Below are 22,293 nucleotides of genomic sequence, written 5' to 3' on the forward strand. Positions count from 1 at the left end.
ACACACATATGCATTCATTAATTAGCTTTAAAATAACTAATGGTAATAGTTTCTCATTGGCTCTTCTAACACCATTAAGAAATTACTCATTAATTTATTTACTTCAATTTGGTTGGAGGTGACCTTAAAAAGCTTGGTATTTTATTCCCTTTGTACACATTATCACAATTCAGGGGTGTTTAATACAAACCTTTTTTTCTATGGAAGGAGTGCAGAGTTTTTGATGTACCTGAACTGATAGATTTCCCCCATTCTTTTTTTACCTATCCAGAGTGTGGAAAAATTACCCAAAAGCAGGGCAGTCACTGGATCCCTTGTGGTCTCTTATGTTTACTGGAAACTTCACTTGGGATTTTCTGAAGAGCATTTGAAATTAATGTTAAAACATCTGTTCAATATTCTATGTCTAAAGGTGATTTACTCAAGTTTTGCAAAAAAAAAATAAATTGATATGTCAAAGGGGAGAGAGGTGGTGATATAATTTATCACTGAAGAGCAGCATTGCTGGCTCCACATCACACTTGGGCCGGGGCAGTCACGAGAGCAGGATGGTGTGAGAGCAGACAGCGTCACGCTTCCCTGGGAAGAGCTGAGCAATGTGGAGATGGAAGGGAGGCATTTTGCAACGGGTGAAAGAGTTGATAGCAAGCAGAAAGGAGAAACCAAACAGACCTCCTGGGAAACTGGACGTAGAGGGTGGCTTTCGAAGGACAGAGAAATAGGCAGCTGGAAAAAAGATGCATGGAACAATTAGTAATTTGTTTACAATCCACTGCCAATTTACCTTCTTTTTTAGCTATGAGAATCCCTCCCATCTGTAAAATGCTTTCAGTTTTTTGAGAGTTTGGCAATGGTATAGGTCTCAGTACCTGGGCCATAATTCAGTTTGGAACGGGGCATTCACCTCCCAAGTCATACTGTTCTCCAATGGGATTTTTAAAGTAAAAAGCATTAAGACCTGGCTAACAAAGGTATTTAAAGAGTAGCAGAAAAGACAAATCACACTGAAGCTTCTGAGGCATTTAAACAATAGAGTTCTTTGATTTTTAATGGGATTTGACCTTTTATCCAAGTAAGTACTAAACTGTATCTTGTGGCATATATGTGCCTTTAAGAACTTATCCTTTAGACTTTATTTGAAAACAATCCCAATAATTTGGTTTTGTGTCATGAAATGTCTTGTTTGTACTTTGTAGCCAAGAGCAGAGAGAGATTTCTCTTCAAGTGTCTGCAAATAGTTTGGGTGCCTGTAATTTTTTGTTTACATGGCTCACTTTTTATTCCAAGATAAGTCAGAAGTATTTTGTTGATATTAGTTGATGCTTAAATCATAGCTTTAAAATCCAGGAGTTCTCATGAACACACCACAACTATTCAACCAGCAATCCCACCTGACTGATTTGAACAGTAGCTTATCACTGTAATGGTGAGAAAAAAAAAATTAACACCATCCTTTCTAACAAAAAATAGAAAACGTTGCTAAAAAGGCAGAATAAGATGAAGAAGCCCCACTTATCAGGCCAAAATAAATCACCTCATCATGCCAACATGTGTCAATAAATGCAGACAGGATCTCATCTTGTTTACATAGGTACTCAGAAAACAATATTGTCAGCAATCCCACCTGTTATTTCTGATACAAGACACAACAGCTATTCTGTTTTGTAACAGCATACAAAAATTTTAGCACTTGATTTTATGCACTGAAATCCTTCTCCCTTTCCTTTTTATATCATGGTCATTTACTGTGGCATCAGCTCTGTTCTCACCTGACAATAACACTGCACTGTGTAGGATGCCATCCTCAGAAATGAAAGTTGTCTTTCCACAGAATATTTAAGGAGTCATTATTCGCCAGCCAGACTTGACAACAAACAATGATGACCAATTCTTTAAGTTAAATTATGTTTCCATTAATAGTTTCTTTCCCTTATGAGCTCTAAAGCAAGAAGAATAATTGTGTGGGTGTGAAAAATGACAACAAAAGGTCTGGGCAGAGGAATCATAATGCAATGCCTTGAGCTCTTCTTCAGTCTAATTCTGATGGCACAACAGAACAGAGATGGGACTGTTCAAACTAACTGGTTATTTAGCTACAGAAAAAGCAGGTGCACCCAAGTGCTCTTAAAAATTACTCTTCTGCTCCCTCCTTTCTACATAAGCACTACCTTGGCCGTGCTAATCAAGCATTTGTGGTGTGTCTCTGTGTAAAATGCTGAAAGTTAGAGGGCATTCAAAGGGAAACAAAAATAACAGAAGGAAGAGTAGTAGCAGGAACTGCTGGGACACACCTTCAGGTAGAGAGGCTGGTGCTGATGGATAAGGAGATCCTCACTACGGGGTCCATGCTGCTTCTTTTAACTCCAAGTGCCAATCAGCCCTTGGCAGCCAATTTCTTCCTTACTCTAATTCTGGCTTTCAATCAAATGGATATTATTCCAGAAACACAGGCGTCCACAGATAAGCTATCTCCCATGGGACAACTGGTGTGAGGAGCTCCACCCATGTCATTACCCATGACTGCAACTTCTCCCTACTTCTGTCTGGGGGAGGTGCCCACCCCGTGAGCCAGCACCAGTGCCTGTCAGCATGCACAGCCTGTCCTCAGCAGAAAGGAGCAGGGAACTGTGCTTCACTGCATTGCAAAACATCAACATATTTTTCTAGGGGCTGCAGTGAAATCAAACTGTATGGAATCAAACAAGTGAACAAAAGTATGTTCTCTCTAGGTAGAAAAAGTGGCTTTTGCTCCATTGTACATTCTCCCAGCAGCCTCCTGTTAGCTACCTGAGGAATTTTCTAAAGGACAAGTAAAGGTGTATTGGTTAAAGACAGATTCAAATAATGCCCTTAAATATACTTGAAGATACGTGCCTTTTATACACTTTTCTAAATTTGTGTTTCAGTAGGAAATGATCTGTAACCAAACCAAGGGGCTGGTCTAGTTCATATTTCTTGTCTTTGTTGTGACACTTCCTGGTACATTTTGTACTGGATTCAAGTTGTTTTTCTAAAGGACAGTTAACTACCTGGCTTTTGATGTTCATCATCTGAACTACAAGTTAAACTAGACTTTAAAGACAAGAGAAAGAGCACTGTCAGGAAATGCCATACTTAACCTGTTTCTCAAGTTCTACATGTATGTGTAATCCATGCTTCCTAGATTGGAAATACTCTGCATCTTTTACTGGCTGCATGATGGAGAAGCTGAAGGAACTGCTGCAGGTTTGCTGGTAACAGGCTTTATTGATACTTCTCTGCTTTGAGAAGTAAGCTGGGAACACTTTCAAACTGGATAGAAAAATTTGCTGACAAATGATAGTAATAATAGCACTTTTCATTCTCAAATTTTTTGTCTCTTCTGCTTTCACCTAATTTTTTAAATATGGGCATTAAAGGATGAGGGAGTAGTAAAAGGGCCCTTAGCAGAAAATTTTTAAAAAACAAAGTAACCTTAAGTAACAATGCACAACAGTAAGGTAAAAAACTACCATACTTGAAAACATTCTCAGCTCACACAGGTGTGTCTGTGAACACACATGCCCATGTCCTGAGACTGGAACCTCCAAAGCTGCTTTCTCCAAAAAGACTACAGGCACAATCATTGCAGCTTATGGTCTTCCCCACACAGCAACAGTTATCCAGGAACAGCAAAGCCTCAGATATATGATAACCTAACATTTATAAGGCTTTTCCCTTCTATAATCCTTCCACAAAGCACGTTTAGTAAGTCATGGGTGTTGACCCATCTTCAACTAATGCAACAAAACTCTAGCTAAAGGCAGTCGCACGTGTAGCTGGGAGAACAGGAAAGGAGTATGCACCTGCAAAGATTAATGTTTTGGAGAAGAGGAATGACTATACTGAGATTCAACAGGCAGACCAGAAGCTCCAGAAGATGGAAGAAACAGCTAGGCTCTTCTGGGAGTTACTGTGGTCATCCCTTAACACAGCAAAGGTCTTAAAAAGTATAGAAACACGATTAAAAACAGACAAGGTGATCAGTTACATATAAAAAATGTGGCCTGTAGTTAGAAGGGGAGTTTTAAGCTTGCTTGACCAAGAGAAAAGCCTGTGAAATCTGAATATGCACAGAGGGTATTGGTCGGGTACCAGATGAAGGCAAAAGTTGCTGCCCTGAAGAACAAAACTACCACTTGGCAGCAATGAAGTGCCCTTGGTTCTGTGGTTCAGGGAAAGCAGGGAGATGAACTATTTTGGATATTCCTTCAGAGAACTTAGGTTTGCTTTGCCCTGAATGCAAAGTTAGCCCTTTTTTTGCAAACTCTCCCCTTTTCATGTACCAACTCAGTAAGCTGCTTGCATATCCTTATTTTTGTGCCTAGAGTGGCACAGAGCTACCCTGTCTCAGGGCAGGCCCTTGCAAGTCCATCCGTATTAACAAGGACATGCATGTTAACAATGTGCTGTGCCTTCACTATCAGTGAACGGACACAGGGACTTTTCCAGGGACCATTCAGCTACCATGATGATGCCTTGAGTAACATTTTTCACCAATGTACATAGTTCCCCATAGCTGTCAAAGGGTCAGTAGATCTAAATTTAGACCAAGCAGCTGTGTTTAGGTTTGGGGAGGTGCCTTTGTGTGTCATGCCAAAGCTCTGCACTGTCAATGTCCTCTTTTGAGAAGAGGTCAGAGGATGAAATGGGGAGGAACCCAGCCATTTCAGCACTTGGGAGGGAATACACTATGAAAATTTTATTATCTTGCCTACTTTAAAAACAAATTGCTGAGCAGAGTCTTCTGTGCCTCCCTCATATGACAAAGGGGAAAAAAACCCCAGGGATATCGAAAGCTTATTTTAGACTAACGCAAATAAAATACAGTCATCACTTTATGAGTGATAAAGTAGATGTTCTCTCTGAGGACTGCGCAAAGAAGTTGATGCTGAATTAGGAAGCCTGTTTTAGGTTTGTTAACCCTGAGTGCTCAGTTATTTTTCCAGGTGCTATCGAAGATTCTTCTTTTTGGATTTTAGAAATATCATGAGAAAGTTTTGCAAACTAAACTGCTGTTTATTTGATTAGAGTGTACTCAACCTTCCAGAAAAAAGAAATCCTAATCTACATCTTCTGGGGAAGAGGCAAATATTTTTCTACAGAAATGTCAAATAAATTCTCTGAATATGGACATATGTGATAGCCCCTGAGGGGAAAAATGTTGGGACAATATCAATTCTTTCCCACTGTGTATCACAGACAATGCTTTGCTACAGCAACCTGTACTCCCTCTCTGGCAATCAGTCCTCTATGTTGAAACGGCAAGAAACCCCAAATGATGCTGGGGAACTCGCAAGCACTCAGCGATCTGGATTATTCTGAAAATCTACAAACTGAGTTTAGTGCATATTTTTAAGAGACTTCTTGTCTTTCCTCACTTCTATATCATTTTCCATGCTTGCAGTTTTCTTGCTTTTACCTCAGGAAAAACAAGCACACCTTCCCTTTCCTAAACAGAATCCATCCTTAACCACACTGTGGCTATGATAAGTCATCCCTGACATTGGATGCCTCTTCTGTGAGATATACAACAATTGCAAGGTCAAATACTGTTTTCTTGGGTCTTTGAGTGCAGTGTTAAGAGAAAAACCTAGATTCCACTAGCGATCTGCAAATGATGAAGGAGATAATATTTTAAAAAGATGAGTTTCTCAGAAAGATGTGGAAAAAATATGTTAGGTGTTAAGACTAAATAATTTTATACATAAAAGATATTACAGCATCCTAGCTGAACTTCCTAACTCTGTTCTGCAATCACACCTCATCTGTGATTTGAAACCACTGAATTCAGGAGTCCCTATTCCTGAAGTTTGTCTCCAAAACCAGAAAGTAACTATGCTGCAGAGTTGAAGTTTAGCTGAGTTTCTGGTGTAGGTATCACCATGCTTCCAGAAGAGAAAGGCAATCCACTCAGGTGCAGCTTCCTCAAACTCTGAACAATTCTTCAGCAATGTCTAAGGCTGGTGAGTGTAAAAGGTGTTTTAAAATTATTTTACCTCTGTTGAATCAGTAATCTGACGTTTGAAATTCACTGTAAACACAGTCAAGATCACCATCTTCTGACAGTCACAATAACCATACAGGATATCTTACATCAAAATGCAAACATTTTCTAAACTTTTAGAGAACAACAAATCATCCAAGCCAACACCTTGCTGGCAGAGCTTCAAGTGACAAGTCTTTCAAAATAATAGTTTTTAAACTGAGTATTTTCCAATATTTCCAATTTCCCAAGTAAATTGTGACAAGGAGCCCAAAACTGATTATTATGAACATCAGAAACTTATATAATTCAGGCAACAGAAATTATCCCATCAAAAGCTTTATTTGTGGATGAGGTGCAGAACAGAGTAATCCAATGAGGTCTAACTTGTGTTCAAACACTCTTCCACTCATTTCAATAAGCTTTCCAATTCCTTAAACACCTGTCTATCAGCAAAAGATTTTTACAAATCAGCTAATGTTTTGAGGCACCCCAATTTCAGATACTAATGAAACTAGATTATCTGAAAACAGATCACCCTGGAAAATGCTGATCCACTAAGAAATCAGACCACTGTCTCAAGCTCTGTATCTGAATCTTGGGCATCCAGTCACCTCAGAAGCTTCATCTGTTTAACCTGCATGTGCAAGCAGGAATTTGTTACCTCCTCACAAACTCTGTTTTTTATAACCTGTAACTTGATCAGTACTGCAGTAGTTAATAAAAAGGACCTGTACTGGCATTTCAAATCCCAGAAATGGTTCAGTTATTGCTTTCCAATCTGCAGCAGAGGGAGACTCTGAAATCCTTGGTCCACTGCAGCACTGGAAGCAACTGTGTTGCAGTGGAGAGCAATTTTGAAGTATCAAAATTATCTGGGAGCTTAAATCTCTTCGAATTTTAGTGATATTCAGATTTTTAAGACAACCTGAGCTTCCCATGGTGGGGTGCTGGGCGGGGTAGAGAAAAAGTAAACCCACACTGAGAATGCTGTGAAACTTGAGTCCAATTGCAGCCATAGCTGAGAAGGTACTACAGCTTCCCCCTTGTCCCCTTGGCTTAACAGGAAACCTTTACCTACTGTTCCTCTAACTCCTTCCTCAAAGAGCAGTCTGGACATATTTCCTCCCTACCCACAGTTGTTTATCTCCTTAGCATCTGTCATGGTCTAGAAGTTTGGATCAACTTCTACACCAGTTGCTATGATGTAACTTTAATTTGCTCAAGTTGAAAGGTTCTCTAGTGGAGAAGAGGAAGAGAAGAGAAGAGAAGAGAAGAGAAGAGAAGAGAAGAGAAGAGAAGAGAAGAGAAGAGAAGAGAAGAGAAGAGAAGCTCCTCTAACTAATGCGTGCCCTAGGAAGCAGCTGGAAAAAATCCTTGAGAGTGAGTTTTTCCAGCTGCCTGATATCTCAAAAAAGCTACAGCATCTCATTTTCAACCATGTTATCTTCCAAAGGTTTACTTCACATATAGACATGGGCCCTAAGTTTTTCTTTTGAGGTTCTATTATTTATTTGTTTGTCTGTTGTTTTGAAAGGACAGTTTTAAGAACTGTGCACAATACAGGTCTAGATCTCTGCTCAGCTTTCATCTCTACAGGTAAATTCAAAAACACATCATGACTCTATCTCCTCTGTTGCAGCAGTATTGTGGGAGGCCTCTACACTGGTACTGCCTGCATCTCTCCTTTGCATTCAAGAACACAGTGATGGTTCAGTTTGGGATTAACTATGTGGAAAGATATTATCTCAAGTTACCAAGCTGGAAACTTTCTGACTTTTTGTCATTTCTCTTCCCTATTTATAAATCTCTCCCTTCCTTCACTCATCTATCCACTCCTGCCTCTCCACTCTGATTTGCTTCTTTGTATTCCTGGAGGTGAAACAAAAGAACTGCAGTTGTGACACTGCAGTTTGTGTGTCACATTGTAACATTTCCACATCCTCCTCACTCCGTTATAAAAGTACTCTAAGAGGAAGAACGGCAAATAATGAAATATAGGAAAGCAGGAAAAGAGGAAGCAGCCAAGAGATAGCAGCCCAACTGAAATGCTAAGAATTATGGAGAAGTGACATAAAGGGAACCATAGACCAGGAATTATACTTAGTGGCTTTGAGAGAAAAAAAAAAAAAAAAAAAAAAAAAAAAAAAAAAAAAAAAAAAAAAAAAAAAGAAAAAAAATTAGAGAGATTTAGCCCTTTTTTGCTTCTCCAGTAATTTTCCAGATTACTATTCCTCTCTGACATTCACACACTTGACATGTATTCCCTTCTCACCTGCTTTAAGACAGGCATCAAACTGTGGTTCTCTGTGTGCAGCTGAACGCCTCCAAACCTGAACTAACCACCAGCCCTTTCCTTACCTTCATATCAAAGGCACAATTAGACAATGGTCTTTTTTTCTGAAGGCAGCTGTGGGGCACAGAGTGATGGAATAGTACAGAAGGAAATTGGCTAAAGCAGAGTAGGGATTGCCTAACTGGGCAATCCCGCCTGGCTGGCAGTGGATGGAGCAGACAACTTAGGAAGTCCTTCCACTGAGATCATGTGTCCCACTTGTTCAGAATGAAACTTGGCTGGAGAAGAAAACGTTTGAGATTCACATGTAGGATTTTCTCTTCTTCATTTCCAGGCAAAATAGATACAAAACAGAGCATGGACTTCTTTAAGAACAGAGTGAGAACACCAGCTTTTTACACTCTTCCATTTCTTAGGGACTTTTCAGCAAGAATTTGTCTGACAAAGAACTAAGCAGAAAGTAAAAAATGACCCTCTATAAAGATCATAACACTAACAGTTATGCATAATTTTTGAGTCAAGCTCCAGTTTTTGTCTTATCTGGTGACTAACTGAATTTTGTAGTTTCTCAGGAAGATAGGGGTTAAATCCTGCATGTAAATAAAGACATGAGTGTTACACAAAGGTGTACTGTGGTATATTTATTTGTTCCTCACTGCATGAAAGCTACCTTATTAGAAGAACTGTCAAAACCATTTGGGGCTATTCCCCACAAAAGAGTCTGTCAGGAGGTGATAAGAAATGGGTTTTAGTAAGGTTTCACTTTCTTTGAAATACTCTTGAACACAGAATATCAGCAGGTTCAGCTCTTCTCTCTACCATTTATCTGTAAATTAGAAAATATCCTTGGGCCACTTGAGCAGTGTTTATTTCTTCAGCTAAAGTTAATGTAATATGGGATATGTGGGACTACCTACCTGCGTAGGAAGGAGTTAGCACTATCCTCCAGTGAATGGCAACAGTCCCTGAGATGGAATTGCTGTTGGAGACCTGCACTGCATGTCCCATCCTGCAGCTGTTACTGCTCTCCCAGCTGCCTACAGGTACAGCACCATACCTCTAGTCTACAAGGGCAGAGTTTGCACAGTGCATTGTTCTTGCAGGGCTGGCAACGACCAAGCTGTGAAATACCCAGTACATTTACGTGAGAGGAACTATGATGACTGTGATGATTTTGCCTAGCTTGTCGTATCCTACCTACTATAGATATGGGCTTCTGCTTATTTCATTATTTCAGATTTTAGGGGCATGACCTGCCTTCTTCTGGCTTTACTGGTCCTGGTCTGGTTTCCACTTCAATGGAACCCCTCTTGATGTAGTTCAGCATTTGCAAGGATAGAATTCAGTCATGAAGCAGTTCAATAAAAATAATGTTTTGTTAACTCAAATGAGCATGGTAAGAGAGAAAATAGAAAAAATGGATGTTCTCCACGGGAAGTTGATGTAATTTTTCTGTTTGACTTTGGATGAGAAATGTAAAGCAAAATAGGCATAAATAGAATCACTTTTCTGCCAATCCAGTCATAATGTTACTTACTGTCAAACCAGAACAGTTGGAAACAGCTAAGCATTGGGCTCCATTGCAACCCTAGCCATAGGGAAAGGCATAAGCAGTTTGGTTAAGGAACAATATCACAAGGGGATTTTTATGCTGATGTAAACTTGGAAAAAGAGAACATTATATAGCAATAGAAATGGGTAATACTTGATCCAGAACTATTCTCAGTTTCTCACCAATTATTAATAGTATTTATTCTCTAATATTTCTCATTCTCACACTCACTGTCCTACTGCTTCAGCCTACAGAGAATTTGATAATAAACAAAATTTTACAGCCTGAAATGGGGGCAAGGCACTGGATGCAGACTGAGAAAATCTAGGTTTAATTCCTAGCTTAGTAACTTCCTGTGTGGCCATGGGAAAGACATTTAATCCATCATGTGCCCTTACTTCCCTATCTGCACATTTTTCAATTATTTTTAAATGGGGATAAGACTTTTTTTTTTTTTTTTTTTTTTTTTTTTTAAATGGGGAACTCAAAAGCCATTTTGCTGCTTTGAGTGATTGCTTTATCCAGGTACAACCCCTCAAGTGTCCTAACTAATAAAGATGAAATCTGGCCATGCGCTAGTCACCCTCCCAGTATGCGTTCCATGGAAGAAGATTAGAGACCATGGAGTAGGCAGAAGCTGTAGCTCCAAAAAATTATGTAACTTAGGTATTTGTGAAAATGCTACTCATAGTCTATGACACATCCCACAGAATTATACAAAGGTATAAATTACTGCCCAGTCTAATAAACTTGGTTCTACCCATAAAATACTGGATAGCAAATGATTGGAGCCCTCAGCCTGCTCTTCCTTATCCAGGATTGTTCAAGGTCAATAAGTAAACTTTTTCTTCCTCAGACTGATGCAGAATCAGGAAAGAAATTTTATTTATCCTCAACTGACCTTTTCACATGCTATCACTCTGTTCCAAGTGAGAAGTAAAAATCTCAAAGGCAACTACCTCAAGGAAAAAAAAAGCATAAGCTCTTTAATAGCCAAAGCAGTTCTTAATTATCCTCCACACTGAGGTCAGCATGGCAAAAAAATCAGTGGTCTGAGAAAGGAGAGAAGAGAGGGGCTCAGCCTTTACCTCTGGTGTGGGAAATGACCTGAAACTGAAAACTCTCATCTCCAGTTCAGCGGCATTGTGCTTCTCATACACGTTCAGTTAAGAGGTGTGAAAGCTCACTCCAAAACCAAATTGCTAGAGTATTTTTTCTTAAGTGCAAATGATCTTCAGAAGCATCTCAGCATAAAGAAAAGTCTGGACCAGAGTATACATTTGATATCCTGAAATTTGGGCATATGTCCCTACTTTATCTTCAGCTGCCCCAGCCTCCCAAGACCAGCCTCACTCACTTCTGTCACATCAGCACCAGGCTGAAATTTCACTCACTGAACTGATACAACCCCGGATTTCTGCCTTTCAAAGCCAGGCACAGAGCTTGGAATCAGTCATCCTCTTTTTCCAGAAGTCCAAGTGATACAGTAAGTTGCTCTGCTGTACTAAAACCTAGACTAATTAGAAGTCAGGAAACTAATTATTTCCTGATTCCCCCAAGTGATCTAATAATTCATTGACAATATTTATTTTACTCCCTCATGTACAATCACCAAATCCTTAATTTATTTATTTTCACCTGCTTTATATATTTCAATCTTATTTTTCAAGCTGAAGAGATGTGGTTTAAAACAAAGTTGAATACTTTGAACCAAACCAATCCCACTGCACCCTGGAGGAGAACACACAAGACTGTTTTGCTGCATCTGTTAGAAAAACAAGTTTGCTCTCTTGTCTCCAGAATATTGCATATGGTTTAGATTGCACAGCAGAATTGATTACATTTCATTCTGCCCTACCTTACACTTACCTTGGCTAGGACTTGCAAAGCTTAATTAATCAATTATGTATATATATATAGCCTTAATTAGACTGTAAATTCTTTGGGGTTTTCTGTTAGTGTTTGTGCAGTGTTTAGATTAACAGAGGTTCTTTTCCAGTAGCCCTGTGCCACAAAGTAAAATGAGAATTAAAAAAAGTCCCAACAAAACAAGTGGAAAAAAATGGCATTAGAAAAACCCCAAGCTTAATTCACTCCCTTTCTCAGCCTTACACCAACAGCAAGAGCTAAAATGGACAAAGGACACACAATTATATGCAACTAGAACAAGATCTGTGCTGTGAAAACTGGTGCCAGGCATTCAGTGGGTGATCAAACTTGGTCTCCTGTAAGGGTTAATGATCTATTTAAACTATCATTGTTGGCATTTCCTGCCATCTCAGCATTTATGGAATATTTGAAAATGTCTAGCATGCAAAGTTTCTGTCAAACTTCCTCTCTGCTCCTAGTCGCGTGCCCTAGCCAGCATAAGCGCCTTTCACTTGGAAGAATCTTTTTAAAAGCATCTCCCCAGTTCATGCTGAAGGTGCTTTTCAAATATTCCACACGATAAGACATTGCATTGTGTTTTCAGCAAATATGATGGATTTTCAGGGTAGAAACAAATGTGTGTCCTAACATGCCGTAACATATCAGGAAGCCTTCTTTCCCATGAACTACCAAGTTGCAGCTCCTTGTTGCTACCAAGCCAGAGACAGTACATCAGCAGTGCCCCACCTAGGATTCATAAAGCACCTAAATTTTATACTGACACCCAGACAGTATGGTGGGACTAAGTGTGAGGCAAATGGAAAAATGAAAAAAATCTGTGACTGATGAATGATGCTTTGTTCATTTAGAAGAGAGAAAAAGTCAGCTTTGAATACGAAGTTACTTGTCCAACACAAAAAGACAAAATTGTAATGGCTGTTTATTTCTGAGCAAATAAGACACTCAAATCTCAGTAATCCAAATATTCTACTTGAAGGCCTTTGGACTCTTGGAAACTGTTAGTCATCAGGGTTGTCACTTGCATTAGAGTGGTTCTAAGAGCTCTCCTTGACACCTGGATAAATAAGTATGGCTCATCCATAGCTTCAAATTCCTTTACCTCAAATTCATCATGGAAAGCTGATGTGAATCACAAGCTCACACCTTCAGGGTAAGGTGCTTCTCAAGTGTTTTAAAAAGAGAACGTTAAAAGTTTCATTTTCTACTGTCATCTGTTTTGTCAAATGAATGTGCAGTGCCTGTCAGTAGGGCAGGATGGTGGCATGCTGCAGAAAACCTTCCTGGCAAGTCTGCTGAAACTACCTTCTGCTGATGCAAATGTGCTATTTGCTAGAGCTGCCCATGGCTATCTGATTAACTCCCATCCTATGCCTGAGCGTGAAAAACACAACCCGCAGCCCAAAATGTGAGGATCACTGTGTTCTCAGGAAGTAGCCAACTATCTGTGCTCTGTCTCACTGAGGGCAAAAAAGAGGAGTGAAAAAAACCACCATAGCAGAGAAAACATGAGTTCTCACACAGAAGTCAGGGGACTGCATTGTGCTCAACTAGCCTGGTGTTTGTGAGGAGTTATATCTTGAACTTACCTGAAGCTCCCCAAAATGTGCATAAGGAGATTCCCTGAATACAAATTGCTTTCTGGGACAGAAAAGCAGAGGAGTCCATCACTACCTTCTTTACACTGGTACTTTTGACTGTGCTTTTGTATTTGTTAGCTCAGTTAGCTACTGAAACATCTCTAAAAAAGTTATCAAGTTAGGCATGCATAAGCTTTCAGTGGAAAGCTGTATCTCAGATGAGAAACACAAGATATTAGATCTGCATTTTCCATTAGATTATTTCAATATGTCACCATTTCCTCCCTCTGTGGGTATTATATGCCCCCCAAAACTTCACTATGCAGTCATCAATTTGGTATAGGACTGCAAAAGAATCTTCTGGGAAAAAACATTTCATGAATGTTTCCTTGTCTCTCCATTACAGACCTTACTTCTATAATACTGCAAGGAATCAAGTAAATAGAACCCCTGAATGCAAGGAGGAATAGCACTTGCAAGCTGCAGGGGAGAATCCTCAGGACTCATGTACCCCACACTGCTAAGCCAGTAGGGGCAGGCAGGAGAGCCTTTTCAGGCAAAGAATGCTGGCAGGAAGACTTGGGGGCATGTGTGTTTCTCTCCCTCCTTTCTCCATCTCCCTCTATCTTCATGAATTCCTTCATGGTCCTTCTTGTACCATGACCTTCACAGCTGCCTTGGCCCAGCCACTTTACACAGACTACAAAAGCCACAGTAGGTACAAGCGGATCTTCCTCAGCTGTTACCCACTTCCCAAATGGAATTAACAGTTAGGTTTCTTATAGGGATACAGACAAGCTAGCAGGAACTAACCTTTTCCTCTTTTAGGTTTGAAAAAAATATTTTTATGGCATGTGTTTATGTTGCAGAGTATACGTTTGCTTGGTCTAAAGAAGAAGGAAAAGCTCAGCTTTCAAGATAAATGTTGTTTTGCACATGTGTACTGTTTTTACAGAGACATAAACATAGAGGAACTTGGTTTTGCAGGCACATAATTTTGTGTGCTGACAGACACATATTTGTATGTACATATGTGTATGTGTGTACATATAAACATGCAAAGGGGAGAATATGGAATAAATGGGTCCTGATGGCTGCAAAATACATAGTCATTTCAAATTTCAAAGGAAGTATTAAAGAGAATTAATGAATTATAAAAAGCTTTAGAAATGAAAAGCATATTTGCATTGTCTTCTAAACACCAAGGGCTGTATCATGTATGGCATAATTCAGTCTCTTTCTTTGAACACAGGAAAGAGCTTATTATTAATGCTTGTATGGTACAGCAAATGTACAGACTCATTAATGTGTGATTACAGAATAAACAACATCAGACTTCTCTAGTCTGTTTTGCAAGGAGAAAAAGAATTCCACTTAACACCACAATAAGCCCATGATAGGATACCAATTTTACTAGGATCTACTAGCAATGTAGTGGCAAGATTAAACAAATGCGATACTACAACAGAGGTAATGCCTCATTACCATTATTCCACCCTCATATATTTCATGTGTTGGGCTCCAAAGCCACTGAAGCCTTTTGCTAGCACAATTATCATTTCTCATTTTTACTTCTACTTGCCATTATGTGGACAAATGGGCAGGAAACTCAACCCCCCCACTCAGAAAAGCCTAGTTCCTATTTGACTTCTAGATAAAATGTTGTAGATCCACACCTGCAGCAGAGAAAGCTCCAGTGACCATGCTGGCCATTAAGGCTTCACCACCTCCTCTCCACCATCCAGCCATGGGAGGTGCCAGTTACAAATGGCAGGAAAAAGAACAAACTCTGACTCAGAAAGGAAGATGCCATATCAGTGGGGAAGGGATGCTCTCACTTCTCTGCTCATGGCTTCAGTCTGAGAAAACTGGGAGAAGTGCTTTGCATTGGAAAGACAGAGACATTTACAACGTGAATTGTGAATAACAGCCTACTGGAGGCCAGAGTACAGACGGATCATGCCCAATTTGACACTTCCCTCAGTCTCATTGGTATTTTCTCTTTGCAAACCTGGGCACAAAACCCAAGCACCCCATAATAAGGCAAACGTATTTGTCATAGTGAATTCTGTAGATGCATGTGTTGTTTTCCCCTGAAAAATTTTCATATGGAAAGAACTGGAAAGATGTATCTGAAATGCAGATGCAGCATGAGGGGCACAGAAACAGCAGTGTTCCCCAGCTCACAGTCCCTATTTTGGTGCTAATGAAACCATTCTGCTTCAATGCCAACCACTACCACCACTTCCGAGCATTGCAACATATTCAGATCAGGAAAAAACAGGCTCCATAACTTGGCCCATATAATGCTGAGGTGCACAGTACTGTGAATGAGAAGGGACAGATCTCCCTCCAAAAAACCCCTAAGCCACTATGAAAAATAAGAACACAAAACTCTTAGCTTAGACAAAAACCCCCAAAACTCAAAAACCACCAAAGATTTGGGAAGTTCAAATCCATAGCAGTGATGTTGGCTGATCACAGCTTCTTACAAACACAGGATGCTTGTAAATGATGAAATATGGAGAATGAATATTTCCTCTTCTATTAATTGCAACACAAGCTGAAAGTGTCACCAACTTTAGTTTAAACCAACCTTTTCATTGCATTAAACATTTCTGTTGTTACTTAATCAGCAGAGAGGGCAAAATTATGTGCAGATACTCTGTTATATGAATGAATTAAAAATTTGTTCTAAGGATCTCAGTTACTGTTTATTTTTTAAGGAAGTGTCAGGGAACAAGTGAGTTTCTCACATCATTCCATGAAATAATCTAGAAGTTACTGAAATCTCTGGTAAGAGCCACTTCCTCAGAAGTAACAAGTAACATTTCCAGGGTAAAAAAAAGGTTCATGTGAAAGTTCTCCTTACCCTTCAGTTTCTTCTCCTTTTTTTTCCCTTTTTTTATTTCATTTTATTTATTTTTTTTTTTACTCTGATATATGGTATGGCTTGGAAGAGTGGAAGTTAATTCATGCTGTCATATTATTCCATTTTTGCGACATTTATTACAATTCTCAAGGAAGATAATTATGGACTATCTTTGAGGGAAGAGAAACAAGAGAAATGGTATGTGAAAAACAAAGAGGAAAACATGTGCCTAAACTTTTATTTTTAGATCAGGCCTGTTCTGGTTGGAATTTGAGAATAACTCTGTGCTTGCTCTGCCTTTTTTTTTTTTCTCCAATCCTTCAATCAGGTTCTTAATCCAATTTTTAGGCATGGATTTTGCCATGTTAGGATTGAAATCTCATTTTCATCAATACAGTATGAGTTATTCACTTCCAAAACTCCTATTAGGTGCCCATGATGACACTATGGCTAATGGTGAAAGGATAGATAAGACACCTTCTTGGGATCTCTTTTTATGCAGGCAACTTAGACAACAAAATATTTTTGAGAAACATCACCCTTAACTGCAATACAAGAACTGGGCATTATTCCTTACTTCGAAATGTGTAAAAAATAAAGAAGTAAGCACACACCAGGGTTAATTTACTAGGAACTGTGTTCCTGCATGTGAACCTTTATAACACAGAATCCACAGAATGTGTGGGTGAAGGAGGAGACAAGGGAGGGAGGGAGCAGCAGGATGTCTTGCATTGCAGGCTGAGGTCTAGCCTGCTTTTGGGCTGTTGTTCTGCTCACTTGTTCAGGAAGACAGCTGGACGAAGCATGACAGTTTCCAATAATCTCTGTCCGGAAGCCAAAATTCTGGGATGCTAGCTGATCCACCTTCACAAGTTAACAACTTTTTATGCTTGCACATCTTCACCATAAATGACTTCCTGAGGGTAAGTCTGCACTGGTGGCTATGTCACACCTATCTACTGCCTGCCAGGCAAAGCTTTTTCCTGAGAGGCCATCTGAGGCTTCAGGAAACCTCACATAGTGAACTCAAAGGAAAAGGTTTGGGAACAAACCTCTGTCCTGCTGCAATGAGTGGTGTTCACTCCTGGCTTTAGGACTACAGCTCCAAAAAGGAGTTCTTCCATCCCCTCTCTTTATCATAAAGGGCTTATTCTACACTGGGGAAAACTGTGCAGGCATGGCCACGCTGCACATCATTCCTTGCAAATCTCAAATGTGGTGGATCAAGCCAGAGTGACACCGTGTTTGCACATTTTACTGTGGGACAGAGCCTGGGAAGTTCATATCTGAGGGAAGAACATAGCTGCAGGTCCTCTGCAGCCAGAAACCATCTCTTCCCAGGGAGCCACCACAGCAGGAGCTGAAATGACAGAAATATGAGGAGTGGCTGAACAAGACCAAAAGAGCAGCTGGTTCTGAAACATCACCTCTGTAGGGGCAAGTAGTCCCTGCATTGTGCCTCAGTCCAGCAGTAAAGTTTTTGGTAAGGCTGCAGTCAAGAGCACTCAGGGTGAGAGAAAACTTGTTCAAGGTAAAACGCATAAAAAGCAAGCCTACAACAAAGAGCAAGCAAGAATTAACACAGAACAGAGGGGTGGCTGATGTTGGGAGACAAATCCAACCTTTTGATGAAGAATTATTCCCTTAAAATCACTTGAATTTTTGCAAGCTGCAGTTACAGGTGTCCTCCCAGCTTAAAATATGCCTATCTTCCAGCCAGAGCCTGGTGTTTCTGAGTTGAGCTGCAGCCACTGCTGAGATCCTGCTAGATAAATTTAACTCCCGAGCTAGAAGGGGGCTTATCTCTGAGGCACATCTCTTCTGCTCAGATAAAGAGAACTTCCTCTCACTGCAGTTTAGATCAGCAGACTCAATCTCTGTACCTAAAGCCACACAGCTAAACACACTGCATCTCTCCTATTCAAGCAATGCTTGCCACTCTCCAGCACTGAACAAACAAAACTTGCACAGTTCCCAGGCTTTTCCTGACTTTTGTGCTGATGTTCTTTTATGAAAATACAGCCTTACCCAGCAGGTGCTCATGAAATAGGCTGCAGCTCCACAAGCTACACAGCTCTGGAGAAATAGGAGAAAAAACCCATAGCTTCAGCATCTCCTGCAATATCATGTTGCCACACAGTGGCAACACAAATAATGCTGCTGTCAAGTTTCTGAGTAAAAAAGTTCTCACAAACTAAATAAAAATCATTGTAAAAGTACAACTCTTCTTAGGATCAGTTCTGTTCTCAAGGCTTTGATTTTGTCATGTGCTATGGTTGCATCAAGGGCAGATTTTTTCGTGCCTGATCTGGCTTTGCACTGGTTGAGAGAACTGAGCTCATAATGCAGCACAGCCTACACTGGGGCTGTGGCCGCTCTGTTTTCCAAGCTGGGTCACCCTTACTTCCACAAGTTTCTTGCAAGTTTATTCTGAAAACGTTCACCCTTCATGACTTGCAGCAAGCGTTTTTAAATTTGATAGAGGAATTAACCTTCAGCAATAGGGCATTTTTCCATTTGCCTTCATGCATATTTTTCTAAGTCCTAAGTCGCTACATAGGTCAGAGCTTGTCTCTTGGCACAACAGGAAATTCCCAACGGCCCCACATACCAGGGTCTTCTGCACCTCACTCTAGCACACTGTTTCACACCATGTTCATGCAAAATATTCCTTTGAAGGCTGGAATATAACTTATATCCTGTCTAGCTTATTTAAGGGCGTTCATGAAATTTGTCACATGCTTTCTCCAACTAAACCACCCCCATCCTCCTCTACACAAATCCCTATAAGAGTTTTGCAGACAAAATTAAAATAATCCTGACAAAAATATCTCCTGCATTCTCCTTAAAAAAATACACATCATACTGGCAGGCTCTCAGAACATACAATACCAGTTCATACTGGGGACTGTTACTTTGGGGTTAGAAATAGGGGCTTCAGACCAAAGAAGAGGGGAGATTCCTGACTTCCCTATTTTTAAAAGTTCCTAAATATTTCAGCTTCAAGTTTTTAAATTCCTTCAGAAGCCTCCTCAGTTGGACTTTCAAGCCTTGTTTCATTGTTGAGGGTTAAAGACAATTTTCAAAGCTCCCCAAACCATCTAAAAACAAATTTTCTCTCTGCTCTCATGTGGGCTACATCAGGTGAGACAGCAATTATCACTGATTATTTACAAAGGCTCATCAGCTTCTACACACTTCCAAACCTTTGAGCAGCAGAGATGTCCATCTGAAACCCGAGCAAATAAAACATATTACACAGCCCCCCAGGTTGCTTCAGCTCTTGGAATGTGATTCTCTGAATGTCCAGGCACACACATGCCACACTTTATTATTCATACAAAAGACACTGCCTTCATAGCCACTGAACACCCACAAGGAGGAGTGTGCAAAAATGTTTAGCTCCAGCAGTCTTTTTCTCCAGCCCCTTTTCCTGTCATTCCAGGGCACCAGTGCACTGGACCTGTCTGAACCACAGGACTGATTTTGCAAGCTGGGGTGGGGCACTTCCCCTTTTGTCTTTCCTCGCTTTTCCCCTCCGTCTGCAGCCTTTCCACACTTCTACTCTGTCTCCACCCAGCTGTGTGTGAGTTGCAGTAGATTTATGTAATGGCAATGGTTGTGGTTGCCTGGTGGCCCCTCAGCAATGCTTGTGCTCATGCTCTCAAATGGTTGAGCTCCTTTTAAGGAAATAAAGCATCGAAGCTGCTCAGAGAGGGGACACTTGCCTGCATCAGTAAGTAGCTCCTCATGCAGGTTACAACCTATGAATGGCTGAGAGGGAGGACCCCAGGGTGTGAAGGCAATGCCAGGGTTCCAGTGATGCCAGGTACTGAAGCCTGCAGCTACACAGGCTTCTGCTTCAATAACTGAGTTGTGGGAGGGATGCAACATCATCACTTGGTATTTCCCACTGGGAGAGAAAAATGTTAAAAATCTTCCTTTTAATGTTTCTTCCCATATTTATTTATTTTAAACAAATAGATTTTAAAACTTCATATGAATTGTTCTACTGATACCTATGATCATCCTGACTGGTTACTTTGGGTATACTCTGTCAATTGTCTGACAGTTTCATCCCAATTTTGTGAGATGAATTCTCCCCACCTCTTAAAAAGAAGAAGATCTCTATACATTATTTGTTCCAGGCCCAGACTGCAATCTGGGACTACAGTGGTAACATTTCACTTCTGTTTTAAAGTCTATGGTCATCTGCAGCACCAGACAGCTGTCTGTACAGAAATGGCGAGCCCACAGCCTCTTTCTGAGGCCACTGACACTGTGACATGGCTTTTTTTATCCAGCAATGGCCACCTATGGAATGGGCAGTTATGACAAAGGAAGGCACTGCTTACCTTTCTGGACAAATGCCACCACTGCAGCAAATGGCTCTTTCTCCATGAAGTAGGGTTTAATCTACAGATCACTGACTCATTAACTACCCACACATGGCTTGAATTAGGATATAGTTTCAGAGCACAAACAGTCCTAAATTGTAACTGTTCACCACACACAGGATGTTCAGTACGGATCATCCACAAAAGGTGCGCACAATGTTTAACCTGAAACTCGCGGAGACTGAGAATTATCAAATGTTATTTCCAATAGGGTACCATGGGGAATAGGGCTGTTCAAAGTAGGCTGCAAAGCACTAATTCTTAATGGAATGGACTTTCAGTAGATTTCTTAATAACTCAGACCAAGATTTCAAAAGGATATTTAGGAGAAATGATAAAAGAGAGTCTCTAGAGCCTTAAAGAGCTGTGAAAATCTCACACTTTGCTGAAAATGTTCACTGTGTTTTCTAGAGAAACTATCTGTAGAGCACATGGGTGAAAAGAACAAGATTAAAATAATAAAATGTTATAGGTGTCAAATTAGCCTGAGAAGTAAATTTGGGATGGAGAATAGGACAAGGAAGGAAGAAGATCTAGTGGACAGAGCAGCAGAAATTAAGCATGCAGAAGGAAGCTGCTCAACACATAGTGGCTTTCTGGGGGTTGCAACATTAAAATCATAGTAAGATCATCAAGGAAATGAAGAGCCTTGATGGTGACCAGAACATCTCCTCCAATACATTTCTGCTTTGCTGTGCTACTTGGGGTTATTACTAGAAACTGTTGATGACTTTACTTCCGTAAATTACCCCTTCACACCAGTTGATAATTTTTGCACTGGTCAGAAGAAACCCATGATTTGGGCATCCCCACTGCCTGGGGACACAAGTCAAAATACACATTTCGTGATCCCCTGAGTACCTCCTTTATGAAATTTGCACCCTCTATAGTAATTTTAAAGGATAATTCAAAAACTGAAGGCAACCAATAAAATCTGGCAAGTAGAGGACTTCAACACCTTCCTTCTCAGAGCAGGAGAAATATTTAAAATGCTCCTATCAGCTCTGTAGCACCACATTAAAGTCTCAGTACATGTTTGGAAGAAACACAAAAGGAGATTTTTAAAAACAAATGTAAGAGTAGAGCCTATCTTTCTTTCTAAAAATAGCTTATTTCCTGTAATCTTTGACCTTTGAAATGCTAAATTGATGAGAAAGGTAATTAAACTTTTGACTCCAGGTTTAAAAATTATTTCATTAAATGTTACTACAAATCTAAGTATGCAAGCTGTCACTTGAACATTTCTATCTCACAGGCTGATTAAAGCTAAAGAAAAATTTCTCACCTAATTTCAGTAGGATGAGGTAAATATTTATTCTTTTAATTTAACAAACTAACAATTCCCATTGTTACCTCTATAGTCCTATGTGTACAAAAAAGTCCTCCAGAATGTAGAGACTTCATTAAATGTTTGACTGAAATTCTTTGGTGTATGCTGTATCTGATCTCTCAGGGTGTTACAAGTTAAGTGGAATGCACTGTAAAACCCTATGTTGAAATAAATCCAAATGGTAGGGGATTCCCTTTTGATGAAAGAAACAGATGGGACATTAGGAAAGTCATACAGAGTGAAACTGTTGGCTGACCATATCTGCTCATGCAGGGCCTGTTAGTTTCCACAGGCCACAGTCTAGCTGCCACCTGCCAGATGCATCAGATAACATCAGTGGGTCTTTACAATGCTCTCCTCGCTATCTTTCAGTCT

At 40.1% G+C, this 22,293-nt stretch overlaps 1 protein-coding gene across 3 annotated transcripts in view; it reads right to left on the minus strand.

Annotated features, from left to right (window-relative positions):
- Nucleotides 1-22,293, minus strand: part of IKZF1 (IKAROS family zinc finger 1) — a 69,135-nt gene that overhangs the window by 24,914 nt on the left and 21,928 nt on the right. Inside the window, exon 4 of one of the 3 annotated variants that reach the window (XM_041411825.1) lies at nucleotides 673-726. The exons of 1 other annotated variant lie outside the window; for it this stretch is intronic. In XM_041411825.1, the coding sequence (XP_041267759.1) occupies nucleotides 673-726 (54 nt within the window). Of the gene's footprint in view, nucleotides 1-190; nucleotides 225-672; nucleotides 727-22,293 lie in introns of those variants that run through there. One more of the 3 variants, XM_041411828.1, reaches the window with a different exon arrangement.

The sequence above is a fragment of the Onychostruthus taczanowskii genome, unplaced genomic scaffold (genome assembly GCF_017590055.1).
Source record: "Onychostruthus taczanowskii isolate IOZ18803 unplaced genomic scaffold, ASM1759005v1 scaffold37, whole genome shotgun sequence".
Lineage (NCBI taxonomy): Eukaryota > Metazoa > Chordata > Aves > Passeriformes > Passeridae > Onychostruthus > Onychostruthus taczanowskii.